Source organism: Mauremys mutica, chromosome 1 (assembly GCF_020497125.1).
Source record: "Mauremys mutica isolate MM-2020 ecotype Southern chromosome 1, ASM2049712v1, whole genome shotgun sequence".
Classification (NCBI taxonomy): Eukaryota; Metazoa; Chordata; order Testudines; family Geoemydidae; genus Mauremys; species Mauremys mutica.
In genome coordinates, this window is record NC_059072.1 from 358,106,128 (window position 1) to 358,121,194 (window position 15,067).

A 15,067-nucleotide genomic window follows, 5' to 3' on the forward strand; every position below is an offset into this window, starting at 1 on the left:
CAGATGAAATCAAGCATGGTGTCTACACTGGCACTTTGGAGACAAATTTTTTGCGTAAAAAGCCTTACAAGTCTTGTCAAGGTGCCTTTATTACATCACTGAACCCGAGGAGTTCTGTCGTCAAAAGTGGCTTTGTAGTGTTTACACCTCCACTTTTTCTTCACCAAATGCTGTTTTTTGGTGGAAAAAATGTGGCACTGTAGACAAGACCTAAGGAACGAAGAGGGATAACCAATATTCTCTCGTGTTTCCTTCTGGCACCTATTAAGGATTCCCACACTCTGATGTGTAGGAATTATTGATGAAGAAAGGACCATAAAATATGAAATTACATTAGTAGGGTCAGTTGTACGTAATTCATTCATCTGAATAATGAAATGTCATTTTTCAGTGTGTGACGAGTGACCAATCTGCTTCATTCGTCAGAACAGCCTCCAGTTGTGCATGTAGTGTCTCATATTAACATTGTCTCTCCATCCAGGTGTTTGTCCTGCGACCATCACCCTAGATCCTGGGCACATACAGGAAGTCAGGGGAACGTACGGTACATGCAGGAGACACCGTTCTGCCTCAGTGTTGGACACCTTCTCCCCTTCACCATGTCAGACTCCAACTCAACCGACTTCACCAACCCCTCCACCTTCATCCTGCTGGGCATTCCTGGCCTAGAGGCAGCCCATGTCTGGATCTCCATCCCCTTCTGTGCAATCTATGCCATAGCCCTCTTGGGGAACTTCACCATTCTGTTCATCATAAAGACAGAGCCGAGCCTCCATGTACCCATGTACTATTTCCTCTGCATGCTGGCCATCACTGACCTGGTCCTGTCTACATCCATCCTACCCAAAATGCTGAGCATCTTCTGGTTCAATTCCAGGGAGATCAATTTCAGTGCCTGCCTCACCCAGATGTACTTCATTCTCAGCTTCTCTGTGATAGAGTCTGGGATCCTCGTGGCCATGGCTTTTGATCGCTATGTGGCCATCTGCGATCCTCTGAGACATTCTACTACCTTGACAAATCCCATGGTGGCCAAAATTGGCCTGGCTCTGGTCCTGCGTGGTGCCATACTCATACTGCCCTATCCCTTCCTGGCAAGGAGTTGGCCATATTGTAGAATGAACATCATTCCCCATACGTACTGTGAGCACATAACTGTGGTGAAGCTGGCCTGTGCCGACATCAGCTTCAGTAGTTACTACGGCCTCTCTGTGGCATTCTTGGTGATCAGTCTGGATGTGTCTTTTATCGCCATGTCCTATACCCAGATCCTCAGGGCCATCTTCAGACTCCCAACAAAGGACGCCCGGCTCAAGACTTTTGGGACCTGCGGTTCCCACCTCTGTGTCATCTTAGCCTCTTACATCCCAGCTCTCTTCTCCTTCCTCACGCACCGTTTTGGGCACAATGTGGCCCTACATTTCCACGTTCTCATGGCCAACATGTACCTCCTGCTGCCCCCCATGCTAAACCCCATCATCTATGGGGCGAGGAACCAACAGATCCGGGTAAGGCTGCTCCAGCCCTTTACTCATAAATGGACCTAAAGTTTTCTCCTGGTTCTCTGGATCTCAGACTGAACTCTGTGCTGAGCTGTCTGGTGACATGGTGCTGGGCCCTCTTCCCTGAACCACTGACTAGCCAGTCAAGGAGACATTAAATCCTTTTCTGATGTTACTGTGCTATGTCAGCGTGACAAAGTGGGGAATCTGCCGATGTACAACTGATAGGGTTGCCACCTTTCTAATTGCTGGTAACTGGAAGCCTGAGGCCCCACCTCTCGGCTCTGCCTCTTCCCCTCAAGGCCCCGCCCCTCACTCGCTCCTCTCCTTCCCACCCCCTGTCAATCTCTGGATCATCCCTGTGACACTCTGCACCCCAAAGGACCCATATTTACCATGGCGATGTAATTATGGTATGTCTTTTACAAAATATGCCCTATGAGGTATCATTCTTAAAGTCTTAATCTGCTAAACATTGATATCCCCTCAGATTGTATGCGCTCTCATTGTATGTGAAGCTATGAAATCCTGCGATGTGTGAGTTACTAAAGTGTGATGTGAGGCTGGAAACATCCAAAACCAGCCTTTCAGGTATGTCAAAGGAGTAGCCACACAGTGTTAATTGCTGTCGTGACCACCCATCCAGGGAAGAAACCACTAGCAGAGGAACTCAGGATATGAAAGCCTCCTCGGAGGGCACACACCCCATGTCACATACATCGACTTTCCAGCAAGCTCAAAGAAACTATAAAGGATGGGGAGTGACATCATCACTTGGTTTCACTCCCCCACAACTCAACATCTGCAAGAAGCTCTGAAAGGCAAAGGACTTTGAACGGGGGACAGGAGCCCAGGCTCAAAGCAGATACAGCCTGTGCCTTAGTTGGGTGTGTGGCACCACCTGCTGTTGTGTTGGGTGATAACTGGTCCTGGATGGGCTGGCTGAGGGTCACCAGCAGAGCATGGGGAGAGGCCAACCCAGCTGAATGGTTTGGAGGCACAGCGGTTCCAACAGCTTCCAGGCTTCACCCTGGGGGTACATCCCGTCACAATCTCCACTTTCCATCCATCCCCCACAGCTGGGTTCCCTCTGTTCCCGGGCTGGGATGGGAGCTGCTTCAGCCTGACAAGGAGCCTGCCTGTGGGTAGGAGGTGGCCCCGGTTAATGACTCAACGTCTCCCTCTGCCCTACAGTAACCGGACATCATTATACATAGCGATATGAATAGAATTCTTAAGTCAGTTTCATGGTAGAGATGGTGAGCTTTAGAGTTGCAAAGAATTCTTTCAGAATTAATCCTTAGGTTGCAGTCCAATGTCCAATATCAGGGTGGTCCAGAATGGAACTGGAGACCTGAGTCTTGCGACTTGAGCTTCCCCTGATGAAGCTTAAGCAGATTTGAAATGACAGGATCATGACCCAAGTGTTCTTTCATAGGCCACTGGCAGGCTACTATAATGAAGAATAGTTGCTTTGAAGTAGAATTACCTATTTCCTACGTATACACAGGTAACTCTTCCATTCATCAGCATAAGATAATTATCCATAAAGTGGTTCATAGGTTATTTACTACAAACGTCAGAGAGAGTAGAGACAATGAAGTTATTGCACCCAAGTTTAATTTAAAATATTAATATTTTCTTTTGATCTTTGAATCAACCGACATACCAACAGACAGGAACCATCTGTTTACATGGTTAACATGTAACCATGGTTACATGGTTAACATGTAACAAGATATAAGTACACATACAATTAACATTACCTCTAATTCTCTAACAATACAGGTTTGCATTTCAAAGCTCTATTCCACTTCCCATTTATATTACTATTTATAGAGTATGGCCCTAACTACCATTTATAAACTTCTCTAAAACGTCTGTAAAGGTTGAATTTGGGTCAATTAGCCTTCTAGTTGCATAACCCTTTCTGACCATCTGTCACACCTATTAACTCACGTTTGATTGTATGAACCATCTGTATCCTTATATTTTTGGGTTTTACTGTACTCTTCACACAGGCTCCTTGTGCTCAGAGGCAGGAGGCTAGGGCAGAGGTATCTATCTGTAGATAGGTTGGTCATTTAAGACTATCAGCCCTAACAAGTTCTCGCCTGGATAGAAGGAAGGAGTAACTGCATTCTAGATAAAGCCAGTGTTCTCCAGCTTCTCTGCTGAGGGCTGGGCTGGGAAGGAATGGAACCTCCCCAGAAGAGGGAACAGAGAGAGGAGTGGTTGGTCCAGCCCTTTAAAAACACAGAGACTGGATGAGTCAGAAGAAGCTGGGGCAGGAGAGAGGCACAAGGACGGCAGAGGGGTCTCTTTGGTTGCAGAGCTCTGGCTGCAGCTGAGAGACACACTCCAGATGGAGAGAAGCCAGGAGTTGCAGGAGGTGGCTCCTGGACACCTTAGAGAGATCTGACCAAATCCCAAAGAACGCTCCAGGGCAGTGAGGCCACTGAAGCAGGGAATGGTGGGCAGGTGCTGTGTGGTGTTTAACCGGATCTGGGTATCTCTTGTGCTCTCTAAAGCAGAGGGATTGTTTTACAACCCCTTTTGCAAGGCCGGGGGCCGTTTGCTTTAATGATCCTCTGCCCTGAAAGAGAGAAACTGGGAACAGAGCGCGCCCAAGGAGGAGCTCTCGTAGGGTGTGTTGAAGCAATGGGAGAGTCTGGGGGATCCCAGCCAAAACTAGTCTCAGGGCCCTGGCGCTTGGCCTGCAGGTCTCTGCTCCCAGAGGGAGGTGCTAGAATGGAAGCTGCACCCCGAGAGTGGGTCACAGTGCTCCAATTCCCAGACTGATCCAGCCAGAATCCCTGAAGGAAACATTTCCTGAACTAGACAGTGCCGGTTTAGGGTCAGGGAGAGGATTTGAGGTCAGGGAGAGCATTTGTCTCTCCCTTGGAAAGTGCTCCCGAGAATGGAAGAGGCAGGGACTCCCTGTTCTACTGGATATCGTCCCATCTCTCTCTCTCTCTCTCACTCTCTCCATCCATTTTGGTTCCTTTTCTCTCCTTTCCTTTCTAACTCCCCACACACACACACGCCTCCCTCTCTCTGCCGCTTCTAATGTGCATCCCACCCTGGCTACCAGTTACAAACACTCAAGGGTCTGTTATTCCGTACACTTCAGTGGCAAGTGCAGGTGTAGCACTGTGAACGGCTGCAGCTGAGCGCTGATCTGGCTGGGCAAGAAGCCGGGTGCATTAGTCTGGTTATTAACTAAGGAAAACTAAGTCCCTGGCCATTACCATCAAGCAGCCTGCAACTGCAAAGCAACCAGCTCAGTATTAACCTGTCTAGAGGGATTGCTGGGCAGATGGTAGCTACTTAGACAGGGCTGGAGGCTGCTTGAAAGATGTGGGTGCTCCGTTCATACAGTGCAGCCCTTGGGGGGATGTCATGGCCGCAGGCAGCTACAAAGCTTCAGCTCTATAGAACAATGGGTCCTCCAGCTCCAGTGGAGGGAAGCAAAATGTGGGGGACTGAGGAAGGCTGAGGAACTCTGGGCTGATGTTTTCAATGCTCGTGGTCTCCAGCAGCTTCTCCTTGTGCTGATGATTTTGATACGATCAGGAGTGAGGATATAGTCAACCCACAACCGCCCCCATCAGCACTGTATCAGTTTTTGGCAGCTTTCTTGTTGGGAACACATTGCTAGAGTGAAAGACCAGCGAGTTCTGAAGTGAGCATGCCAAGGAATTCCACGATATGGCCTGTGATCACCTGGGTGCCAAAAGCTTTGGTGGCACAACAGACCAGCCGCTGCACGAATATGTAACCTGACCCGCTTAAACACCTTCCCAAAGATCAATCCGAGCAGCGGTTTGTAAGGAGACTATGTTCCTTTGGGGTTTCCCATGAAAATGATGATGATACTGATGGGACGAACAGCTCCCCATATTCTGTGGCAAAAGGTCTGTTGATCCAATAATGTGTGTGACGCTGAGGTCTGACAAACAGAAAGTGCAGGTGACGCTCACTGAACAAGGAAAGTGAGAGGGACATTTTCAGGGGGTCACATATTGCGTGTGTGTTGGGTAGCGGGGAAAACACTCTTTCATATTCCTTTGCTCTGTACCTCAGTTTGGTTTTCTCCTTTGGTACAGACCAGAATGTAGTCTTTTTCAGGACATGGATGAATGCCTTATATAAAAACACAAAATTCGATCTTAGAGAGCTCTAGTTTGATAGATATATTGCTGTGACATGCTGTACCCCAAAGCAACACTCTTACACCCCCATATTCACCACTGTTATATAGTTCCCACAAATCTTGTAGGAACTATGTCATGTACATAAGAACATAATCTACTTTGATCTGTAAGCTTATTAGTTCTAATCACTTAAAATCTCTCTCTCTGTACTTAATAAATCTGATTTATATTTTTTACCTAACACAGTGTGTTGTTTGAACTGTAAAGGGGAATCTGCTCAGGAACAGGGGCTGGTGCATTGTCCTCTCCACAGTGAAGGAGGGACAGGCTGGGTAATAAATTTACTCTGGTCAGGCTTCTGACCAGGGTAAGACGGTACAGCTCTGGGGTCCTAGGCTGGGGATCTGGGGGGAATTGGGTGGAACCTCTCTATTGTTGGTTCATGAGTGGTTCGTGAAAGCATTCCTGTGATTCAGCCAGGGGTGTCCCTGTCTATGAATGTTTGTATGAGTGCAGGACCTGGAGGGTCCTCACCGTGTGAGATGGCACTCAGACTGGTGTGCCAGAGGGCTCAGCAGCACCCCACTTCCAGGCTGTACCTTAGGGGAGTCCTGCACAGTGGCACAGCAAGCAGGGTAAAATGCACAACTTGTTACAGAGTCACAGACTTTAAGGCCAGAAGGGACCATGGTGCTACTAAACAAGGTACAGACCCAATGCTAGGGAGCAAAGGGAGATGTGTTCGGGAGGGGAGGCAGAGAAGGGTGATAGGCTCATAGAAACCACTGAGGAGGTGTGTGTGGGTTCCTTTAACACTGCAGCAGGAGGCAACAGCACCTCGGGAAGGGAGGGGTGTGTGCAGCCTGCCACGGAGACAACTGTCCAGGCTGTTAGCTGTGAGCCCTTCCCGGCTGACGAGGGGAGAGATCCCACTCTAGAGAGCATAGGGGTATGTGTCCTAGAGGGGACCCAGAGGAGGAAACTGGGGGAGGAATAGTGGGGGTACAGGAATGTCTCCTCACTGATCACATGGTGGAGGATGCCAAGGACAGAACTGAAGATTCAGCATTTGTGCTCCCAGGCATCCAACCTGTAGCTCAGACTTCAAGAGGGAACTGTGTAACTGACCTGCCGGAGGGAGCAGTCACATAACCATTCATCCCCATAAGGAGTGGTGCTGGTGGTGATACCAGGGAACTGGAGTATCTGAGGGAATTGCTTGTGTGACTTCTGGTTAGCCAGTGGGGTAAAACCAAAGTCCTCTTTGTTTGGCTGGTTTGGCACCTTAAAGGTAAAGGACCCCCAGCCTTGGGCTGTGACTGCCCTGTTCTAAGCAATACTGTTTACTCCCACTTCGTCGGATGCATGTATTCACCCACGAAAGCTCATGCTGCAAAACGTCTGTTAGTCTATAAGGTGCCACAGGATTCTTTGCTGCTTCTACAGAATCAGACTAACACGGCTACCCCTCTGATACTTGACACCATTCTCTGTATGACCTTCATCAAGTCACATCTCCCTTTGCCTCAGTTTACCTATCAGTATAATGACAATATGTTCATAGTGAATTTCCTTTGCTAGGTGTTTTGAAGATCCTTCAATGAAAGCTGCTGCACAGTATGATAATAGTAACTGATGAGAATTACTGATCTCTGATCCCTTAGCGATAGCCCCGTGTGCCTGCAAAAAGTGTTTGTGTCTCCCCTCAGTCACCTTTCTCCAGATCTCTCTGGCTACTATCTACCCATTAATACTAGGCCTTAACAGGGTATCAGACTATTATGCCTAGTTTTCTTACTAATCAACTACTTTTTAAAAATACACAAATACACAGAGCAGCCAATTCCTCTCTGACTCAATGGAGAGCCCGAGGGTTCTCGTCTCCCTTTGGGAAAGTCCCTTAATTATTGTTTACTCCTGAAGCTGGATAAATAGCACAGAAGAGCAGACAAGGAAACAGAGACATTGCCTAGAGTGTCTCCAGTCTCCAGCCTGTTTCTATTCAGATGCTACTTCTCCCCTAGAGGCAGAGCAAACCCCCCGGGGATTGCTCACAGTTATATTATAAAGGGTGCACCCCACTGTGTTGGCTCTCGGCGTGGGATGCTGCTGCAGATGCTGGGGTGAGAGAGGTGTGGGAAACGGTTTCCTGAGAGGGATCCCCAGGGAAGACACATCTGTCTCAGAATTCACAGGTACCCATCTGTCATAAACATACAGCTAAGGGCAGTATAAAATCCCTCTTTACCCTGTAAAGGGTTAATTCCTCTTTTGCCTGTAAAGGGTTAAGGATTACCTGGGTGGCATCTGACCAAAAGGACCAATAGGGGGAGACGTTTTTCTGTCTGTGTCTCTCGGAGCCAGCCAGGAAACAGGGCAGGAGAAAATATATCTGAACTAAGCATCTAGTCTTGCAGAAATAGTAAGTAATAGCAGAAAAGAAATGCATTAGATTACCTTTTATTTTAGCTTGTGAATTTTCCCTGTTTTTGTAAGTTTACGGTTTTGCCTAGAGGGGAAATCCTCTGTGTTCTTGAGTCTTTTGTTATTCTGTAAAGTACTTACCATCCTGATTTTACAGAGGTGATTCTTTTACCTTTTAATTAAAATTATTTAAAATTAATTAAAATTAAATATTAAAAAATAATTAAAATTCTTCTTTTAAGAACCTGATTGATTTTTCATTGTTCTTAACATCCAAGGGCTTGGGTCTGTGTTCACCTGTACCAGTTGGTGAGGATATTGTTCCCAAATCTCCCCAGGAAAGGGGTGTAGGGGTTTGGGGGGATATTTGGGCTCCAAGTGGCCCTCCCTGAATGTTTGTTTAAATCACTTGGTGGTGGCAGCGATACTAAGGCTAGAAAGGAATTTGTGCCTTGGGGAAGTTTTTAACCTAAGCTGGTAAAAATAAGCTTAGGGGGTCTTTCATGTGGGTCCCCACATCTGTACCCCGGAGTTCAGAGTGGGGAAGGAACCCTGACACCATCTCTTGCTGAGGAGCTCACCTGCTTGACAAACCCAGTGCAAGGAGGGCGTGATGGGATGGAGAATAGGTCTGTGGTCCTTTCGTCTCTGCAGAGCCATTAAACATGCTGGGGCGCTTGCCACAGGGGATGTGTTTCCTCCAATTGCACTGGCCAAAATGTCCCTCTTTGCTCTGCCCCTGGCTGATGGCCTCCAGCTCCGAGGTGGCTGCATTTCAGTGGCACAGGGAATCCTTCAGGATAAAAGCTTTTAGTAGATGGACAATACAAGGCCAAATTCTGAGGCCGTGGCCCATATGTTCTCAGGCTCCACTAAGGCAAAACTCCCCTTGCAGTAAGAACTGAGTAAAGACCTCAGGAGCCAGCTGTGTGTGAGTTAATGCACAGGGACTCTCACCTCCTCCTCTTGCATTTCAGGGCTCTGGTTGTTAACATGCGGGGGTAGGGGAGGAGAAAGCATGGAGGTGCTGGGGCTCCTCACTGGAATAATTATATGAATTTTTCAACATGGGCAAGACGTCTTTTCTCCTGGCTTCATTTGAGAAGTCGGCTGAACTGTTATGCCTGAAACTTTCAAAAAACAATTCAGCCGGAAGCAGACACCCAGTGTGGGAAATTTCAGTCCAAATGGTTAACGTTTTGCAAACTTATAAGCAACTGAAAATGACATCTCCTAATTGAAGGTGTCAGACAGCTGTTAGGATATAGATAGTCAGGCCTGTCTGCAAAGGCCCATACTTTAAGAATTTGGGTGTATTATCAGTTAGCTAGTTATAGAGGTACAAAAGAAGGATCAAAATCAGCCTGCCTGTTTATAGGTCTTCTCTCACTAGGATAGTCTAAGGCCTGGTTCTGAGGCTAAGGCCTTTGGCTAAACAGCAGGGGCAGCCATAAGCTGGGAAGCGAATGGTCACGTTCCCACCAGTCACACTGAAATAAGGCAGTTTTGGGCTGTTAAAGAGGTGATCAATCGATCACCTCCAGAGAAAGGGAAGAGCCTAGAAGATGTAAAAGGAAACTTAGTTTGAGATCATCCTGTCTGGCAAGAACTCACTTATCAATAGCTGGGATGTGAAATCCTCATTTCTTTGTTGTTCTATCACTCAAGTCCCCACTTCCCTATTGTTTGTCTGTATAATCTCTATCTGGTTCTGTGATTGTTTCCGTCTGTTGTATAATTAATTTTGTTGGGTGTAAACCAATTAAGATGGTGGGATATAACTGGTTAGATAGTCATGTTACAATATGTTAGGATTGGTTGGTTAAATTTCAGTAAAATGATTGGTTAAGGTATAGCTAAGCAGAACTCAAGTTTTACTATATAGTCTGCAGTCAATCAGGAAGTGGAGGGGGGATGGAAAGAGGGAATGGGGGTGGGGGAATTGGAATCATGTTTTGCCAATGGGGGGAATGGGAACAGGGTCACAGGCAAGGCTCTGTGGTATCAGAACTGGGAAGGGGGACACTGAGGAAGGAAACTGGAATCGTGCTTGCTGGAAGTTCACCCCAATTAAACATTGAATTGTTTGCACCTTCGGACTTTGGGTATTACTGCTCTCTGTTCACGTGAGAAGGACCAGGGAAAGGGAGGGTGAAGGGATAAGCCCTCTAACAACAGTCCAAATGGTTAAAGTTTGGTAGACTTATAACCAACTGAAAATGAGGTCTCCTAATTGAAGGTGAATGCATTAACTAACGGTGGAGGCTGCAATGGCCAATCCACTTGTGAATCCTATTCAGCTATGCTCTTTGGTCCAATAATGCGGCAAGGAGTTCCACTGGCCAAATATGGATTATGTAAACAATTTTCTTTTCTCACTGTTATATGTTCAGACTTTCTATGTAATTGAATGTTCCCAAGTTCATGTGTTATGAGGCAGAGTAAATATAAATGCCTGATCTACTTTCTTTATCGATAGATTCATAGGGTTTAAGATCAGAAGGGACAATTAGATCATCCTGTCTGACCTTCTGTATAACACAAGCCATTAAATTTAACCCAGTTACCCCTGTATTGAGCTCCAAAACTTGTGTTTGTCTAAGACCTGGTCTACACTAGGATTTTACATTGTAGAATCATAGAGCCACATGGTGAAAAGGGACCTGCTAGTCTAACCCCTGCCAAGAGCAGAGTTTGTTGTGTCTAAACTATCCAGGACAGATTACTCCAGCCTCCTTTGGAAAACCTGCAGTGAAGGAGCTTCCACAACCTGCCTAGGCGCCTGTTCCATTGTCCTCCTGTTCTTACAGTTAGGGAGTTTTTTCTGCGATTTAATTTAAATCTGTTATGAGTATGAGTATCAGAACAAATTTTCTCCATCTTTTTTATGGCAGCCTTTCAAATACTTCAAGTCCGCTATCATGTCCCTCCTTATTCTCCTCTTTTCCAAACTAAATATACCCAGTTCCTTCAGCCTTTGCTCCTATGGTTTGCATTCCATCCCTTGGATCATCTTTGTCGCTCAACTCTGGATCCTTTCCAGTTTCTCTACATCGTTTCTAGACAGAGGTGACCAAAATTGCGCACAGCACTCCAACTGAGACCTAACCAGTGCCGAGTAGAGAGAGTGCTGAGTACCATGACTTGTGCGCTATGCCTCTGTTAATGCAACCCAAAATTGCATTTGCTTTTTTTGCAACAGCGAAATAATCCACACCCCTGAGAGCAGTCGCTATCTACCTAACCCTGGTGTAAACAGCATGAGGTCAACGGAACAATTCTTCCATCAACCTCGCTACCACCTCTCGGGAAGGTGAATTACCTACACTAACGGGAAAACCCCTGCCGTCGCTGTAAGTAGTGTCTACACTTAAGCGCTTTGCAGTGCTGCTGTAGTGTTTTAAGTGTAGACAAGCCCTCAAGCAGATCTTCCACAAAAGCATCCAGTCTGGATCTGCAGACATGGGGAGTTGGAGAATCCACCACTTCCATTTGCAGTTTGTCCCACCGGTTAATCACCTTCAGTACTAATCATTTGGCCCTTATTTCCAATGGAATTTGTCTGGCTTCAGCTTCCAGCCATTGGGTCTTCCTCTGCCTTTCCAGACTAGATTACAGAGCTCCTTAGTACTCACGGTTTTCTCCCCATGGCAGTCTCTGCTTGATTGTCTTTTTGATGAGATAAATATATGAAGCTCTTTAAATCTCTCTCTCTCTGTAAGGCATTTTCTCCAATCATTTTTGTGGTTTTTTTCTGCACCCTCTCCAATTTCTGCACCCTCTCTAGTTTTTCAACATCCTTTTTGAAATCATAGACCCCCAAGACTGCAAGTGTCAGCTAGTCTAACCCCCTGCCAAGATGCAGGGTTTGTTGTGTCGAAACCATCCAGGACAGACGGCTCCAGCCACCTTTGGAAAACCATTTTGCATTCTCATTTTTCTGTCTAAATTTTTCCTCCCAATCAGTTTTGCTGATAATTTGTCTCAGCTTTCGGGAATTAGCCCTTTGGAAGGGTATCTGTAGATCGCTATTACTGGTTGGGAGCTGTTCTCTGTTTGTCCATTTCAATGTAATCGGTTCCATTCTTTTATTTTGTTCTCCTCTATCCTGTGCTCCCTTATTTGTCTCTTCTCTAAACTAAACAGTCCCAGACTTTTCAGTCTGTCGCATACACCAGCCTCCCCCTTCTCATAGCCTTTTCCCTGAGGTGTGTTCTAGTTGGAATGTTTCCCCCGGCACATGTCTTGGCAAAGGTTTTTTTTCCTCACTCTCAGATTTTCAGTAACTAGGTAAATGGGAAACTCCCTACAGCATGGCTCTGTAGCTTGGCTTTCATTGCACTAAGGCTAGGTGTACACTGGCAGATTTCTTTCACTGAAAGTTTAGTCAATGACCAAAAAGCCTTTAAAGAAAATCCTTGTTGCATGTTCACACTGTCTTTTTCAAAATTGCGCGTCCACACGTGGGGCGGTCACAGCAACAGCGAGAGCAATGTACTGTGAGCAGCTATCTCACTGTTCAGCTCTCCATCTTGTGCACATAGGTGTTGTGGGAAGGCAGAGTGGATCACAGTACATAATGGCTCCGGGCTCAATGTTCCATGATGCATTGCTCTCCACCCCAGCACTCGATGTGCTTCCGTCTCCAGTTCGTGGCATTTTCCAATGTCTCTTGTTTTCTGCTCAGCCCACCACCTCTATCTGAAGGAATGGATCCAGCACTGCTCTGGTAGCTGTCAGTAGCACATCACAAATGGCAGTGGAATCAATCTTGAAGTTGCAAAGGCAACAGGAGTCACAGTTGCCTGATGTGGTGTCTGACATGGATAGCAGCAGCGTTAGATTGCTTTTGGCATTCACAGAACATCTGAGCATGGTAGAACATCACTTTTGGGCTTGGGAAACTAGCACTGAGGGGTGGAATCACATGGTTATGCAAGTCAGGGATGATGCGCAGTAGCTGCAGAACTTTTGGATTTTTAAAGCCACCCAAATGAGAGCTGCAGTGTCAGTGGCGAAGCACATGGCGATCACATTGTGGAAGCTGGCGACTCCAGGCTGCTACTGGTTGGTCGCAAATCTCTTTGGAGCTGGGAAGTCGACCGTTGAGGCTGTGTTAACGCAAGCGTGCAGGGCCATTAAGTGCATCCTACAGCACAAGACCATGACTCTTGGCAACGTGCATGACATTGTGGATGACTTTGCAGAAATGAATTTCCCCAACTGCAGAGGGGTGACAGACGGCATGCATATTCCACTTTTGGCACGGGACACCTTGTGATGGAATAGATCAACTGGAAAGCGTACTCCTCCATGGTGTTGCAAGCACGCGAGGATCACTGTGGGTGTTTCATGGACATCAGTGCAGGGTGGTCCAGAAAAGTGCATGATGCATGAATATTTAGAAACCAGAAGATCCCCACATAGAAATGCTCATAGTAATCCTGGGAGACCTGGCATACGCCTCAATGCTGGGGCTCATGAACCTGTACATGGGAAACCTGGATAACCATAAGGAGCATATCAATAATAGGCTGAGTAGGAACAGGGTGACCAATAGAATGTGCATTTGGCACATTAAAAGTGCGCTGGTGATGCCTTTATGACAGGTTAGACCTCAGTGAGGAAAATCTTCCCATGGTTGTAGCCATGTGTTGCACCTTGTATAATATTTGTGAAGGTAAGGGCAAAAAGTTTGCTCAGGAGTGCACTGCTCAGACAGAACAGTTGCTGATTTTGAGCAGCCAGATACCAAGGCTATTAGAGGGAACAGTGGAGGGCAATTGGAATCAGGGAGGCTTTGCGACAATACTTCTAAAATGAGAACAAGTAATGTTTATTGCTATGCATAGGATTGTAATGCAAAATGAAGTCAAGTTTTGGTAGGGTAGGAAGCTCTTGTGATTGTTCAGGCCCAAGGTTCAATGTAAGGAAATGATAAAACTGCCTGCTGCTTTGCTGTTGCTTTCTGCTATCATAACTTCAATGGAAACAAATAAAGAGTGCTTATTATTCAAATAACTTTGCTTTTATTGCCAAAAAACCCACCACACCATGCACACGCACACACAGCTGAGCATATGTGGGGGGAGGGATAGCTCAGTGATTTGAGCATTGGCCTGCTAAACCCAGGGTTCTGAGCTCAATCCATGAGGGTGCCACTTTGGGATCTGGGGTAAAATCAGTACTTGGTCCTGCTAGTGAAGGCAGGGGGCTGGACTCAATGACCTTTCATAATCCCTTCCAGTTCTAGGAGATTTAATTTTCATTTGAAAAGGTGTCTGTGGCAGTGGAGTGAACGGGAAAGTGAGACATCCCAGAAATCAGAAAGAAATGTGCAGATAGAGTTTGGGGAGAACAAGGGAAAGAGTTCTCAATGTGCTGAAGGGGAAGGCAAGGACCCATCTTCTCAGTGTGAAGCATCAGGAGGGACTGCAGCATGTTCATTAGCCACTAGAAAACTTTTATCAGCCTCTCCATTGCATCCCTAGTGAATCTCTCATTTTCTTTTCTTTCCTGCTTATCGCTTTCCTTCCACTGCCTTCATTCTGTCTTGTCTGCATCAGATTACTGCAGCACCTCCCAGAACATATCTTCCTTGCTCCGTCTTGGTTGCTTTCTTATCTGGTGGAGACCCTCGGCTGGAGTGGAGGGGGTGCCTCCTTTCAAGGACATATCTGGAAAAGCACAAGTAGCAATAAAGAGAAGCATTATTGTTAAGTACACGTACAGCGCTGAAACACTACATTAAAACACACTGCTGATAACATACCAGTCACTTTCCGGTTGACCCTTGACAAGCACACATGCTGGTGAACACTGGAAGCATGGTGAGTGTTCCCAGGGGTGGGGGACGTTGGGCATGGGAGAAAAGCAATTGGCCAATTACAGTGATAACATCAAGAACAGTGTCTACACTGGCACTTTGGAGACAAAAATGTTGCATAAAAACATTGCAACTCTCGTCAAGATGGATTTATTACA

The 15,067-nt window shown here is 46.5% G+C and overlaps 2 protein-coding genes across 2 annotated transcripts in view; both read left to right on the forward strand.

The window, feature by feature from the left end:
* The first annotated feature begins 548 nt into the window (after positions 1–548).
* LOC123361046 (olfactory receptor 52K2-like) lies at positions 549–1,547 on the forward strand. Its single transcript, XM_045001300.1, has one exon. The coding sequence runs from the start codon at positions 549–551 to the stop codon at positions 1,545–1,547; it is 999 nt and encodes a 332-aa protein (XP_044857235.1).
* A 6,440-nt stretch (positions 1,548–7,987) lies between these two features.
* Positions 7,988–15,067, forward strand: part of LOC123374091 (olfactory receptor 52K1-like) — a 236,777-nt gene continuing 229,697 nt past the window's right edge. The window contains exon 1 of the mRNA XM_045023604.1: positions 7,988–8,081. The gene's annotated coding sequence lies outside the window, so the exon portion shown is untranslated. The remainder of the gene's footprint in view (positions 8,082–15,067) is intronic.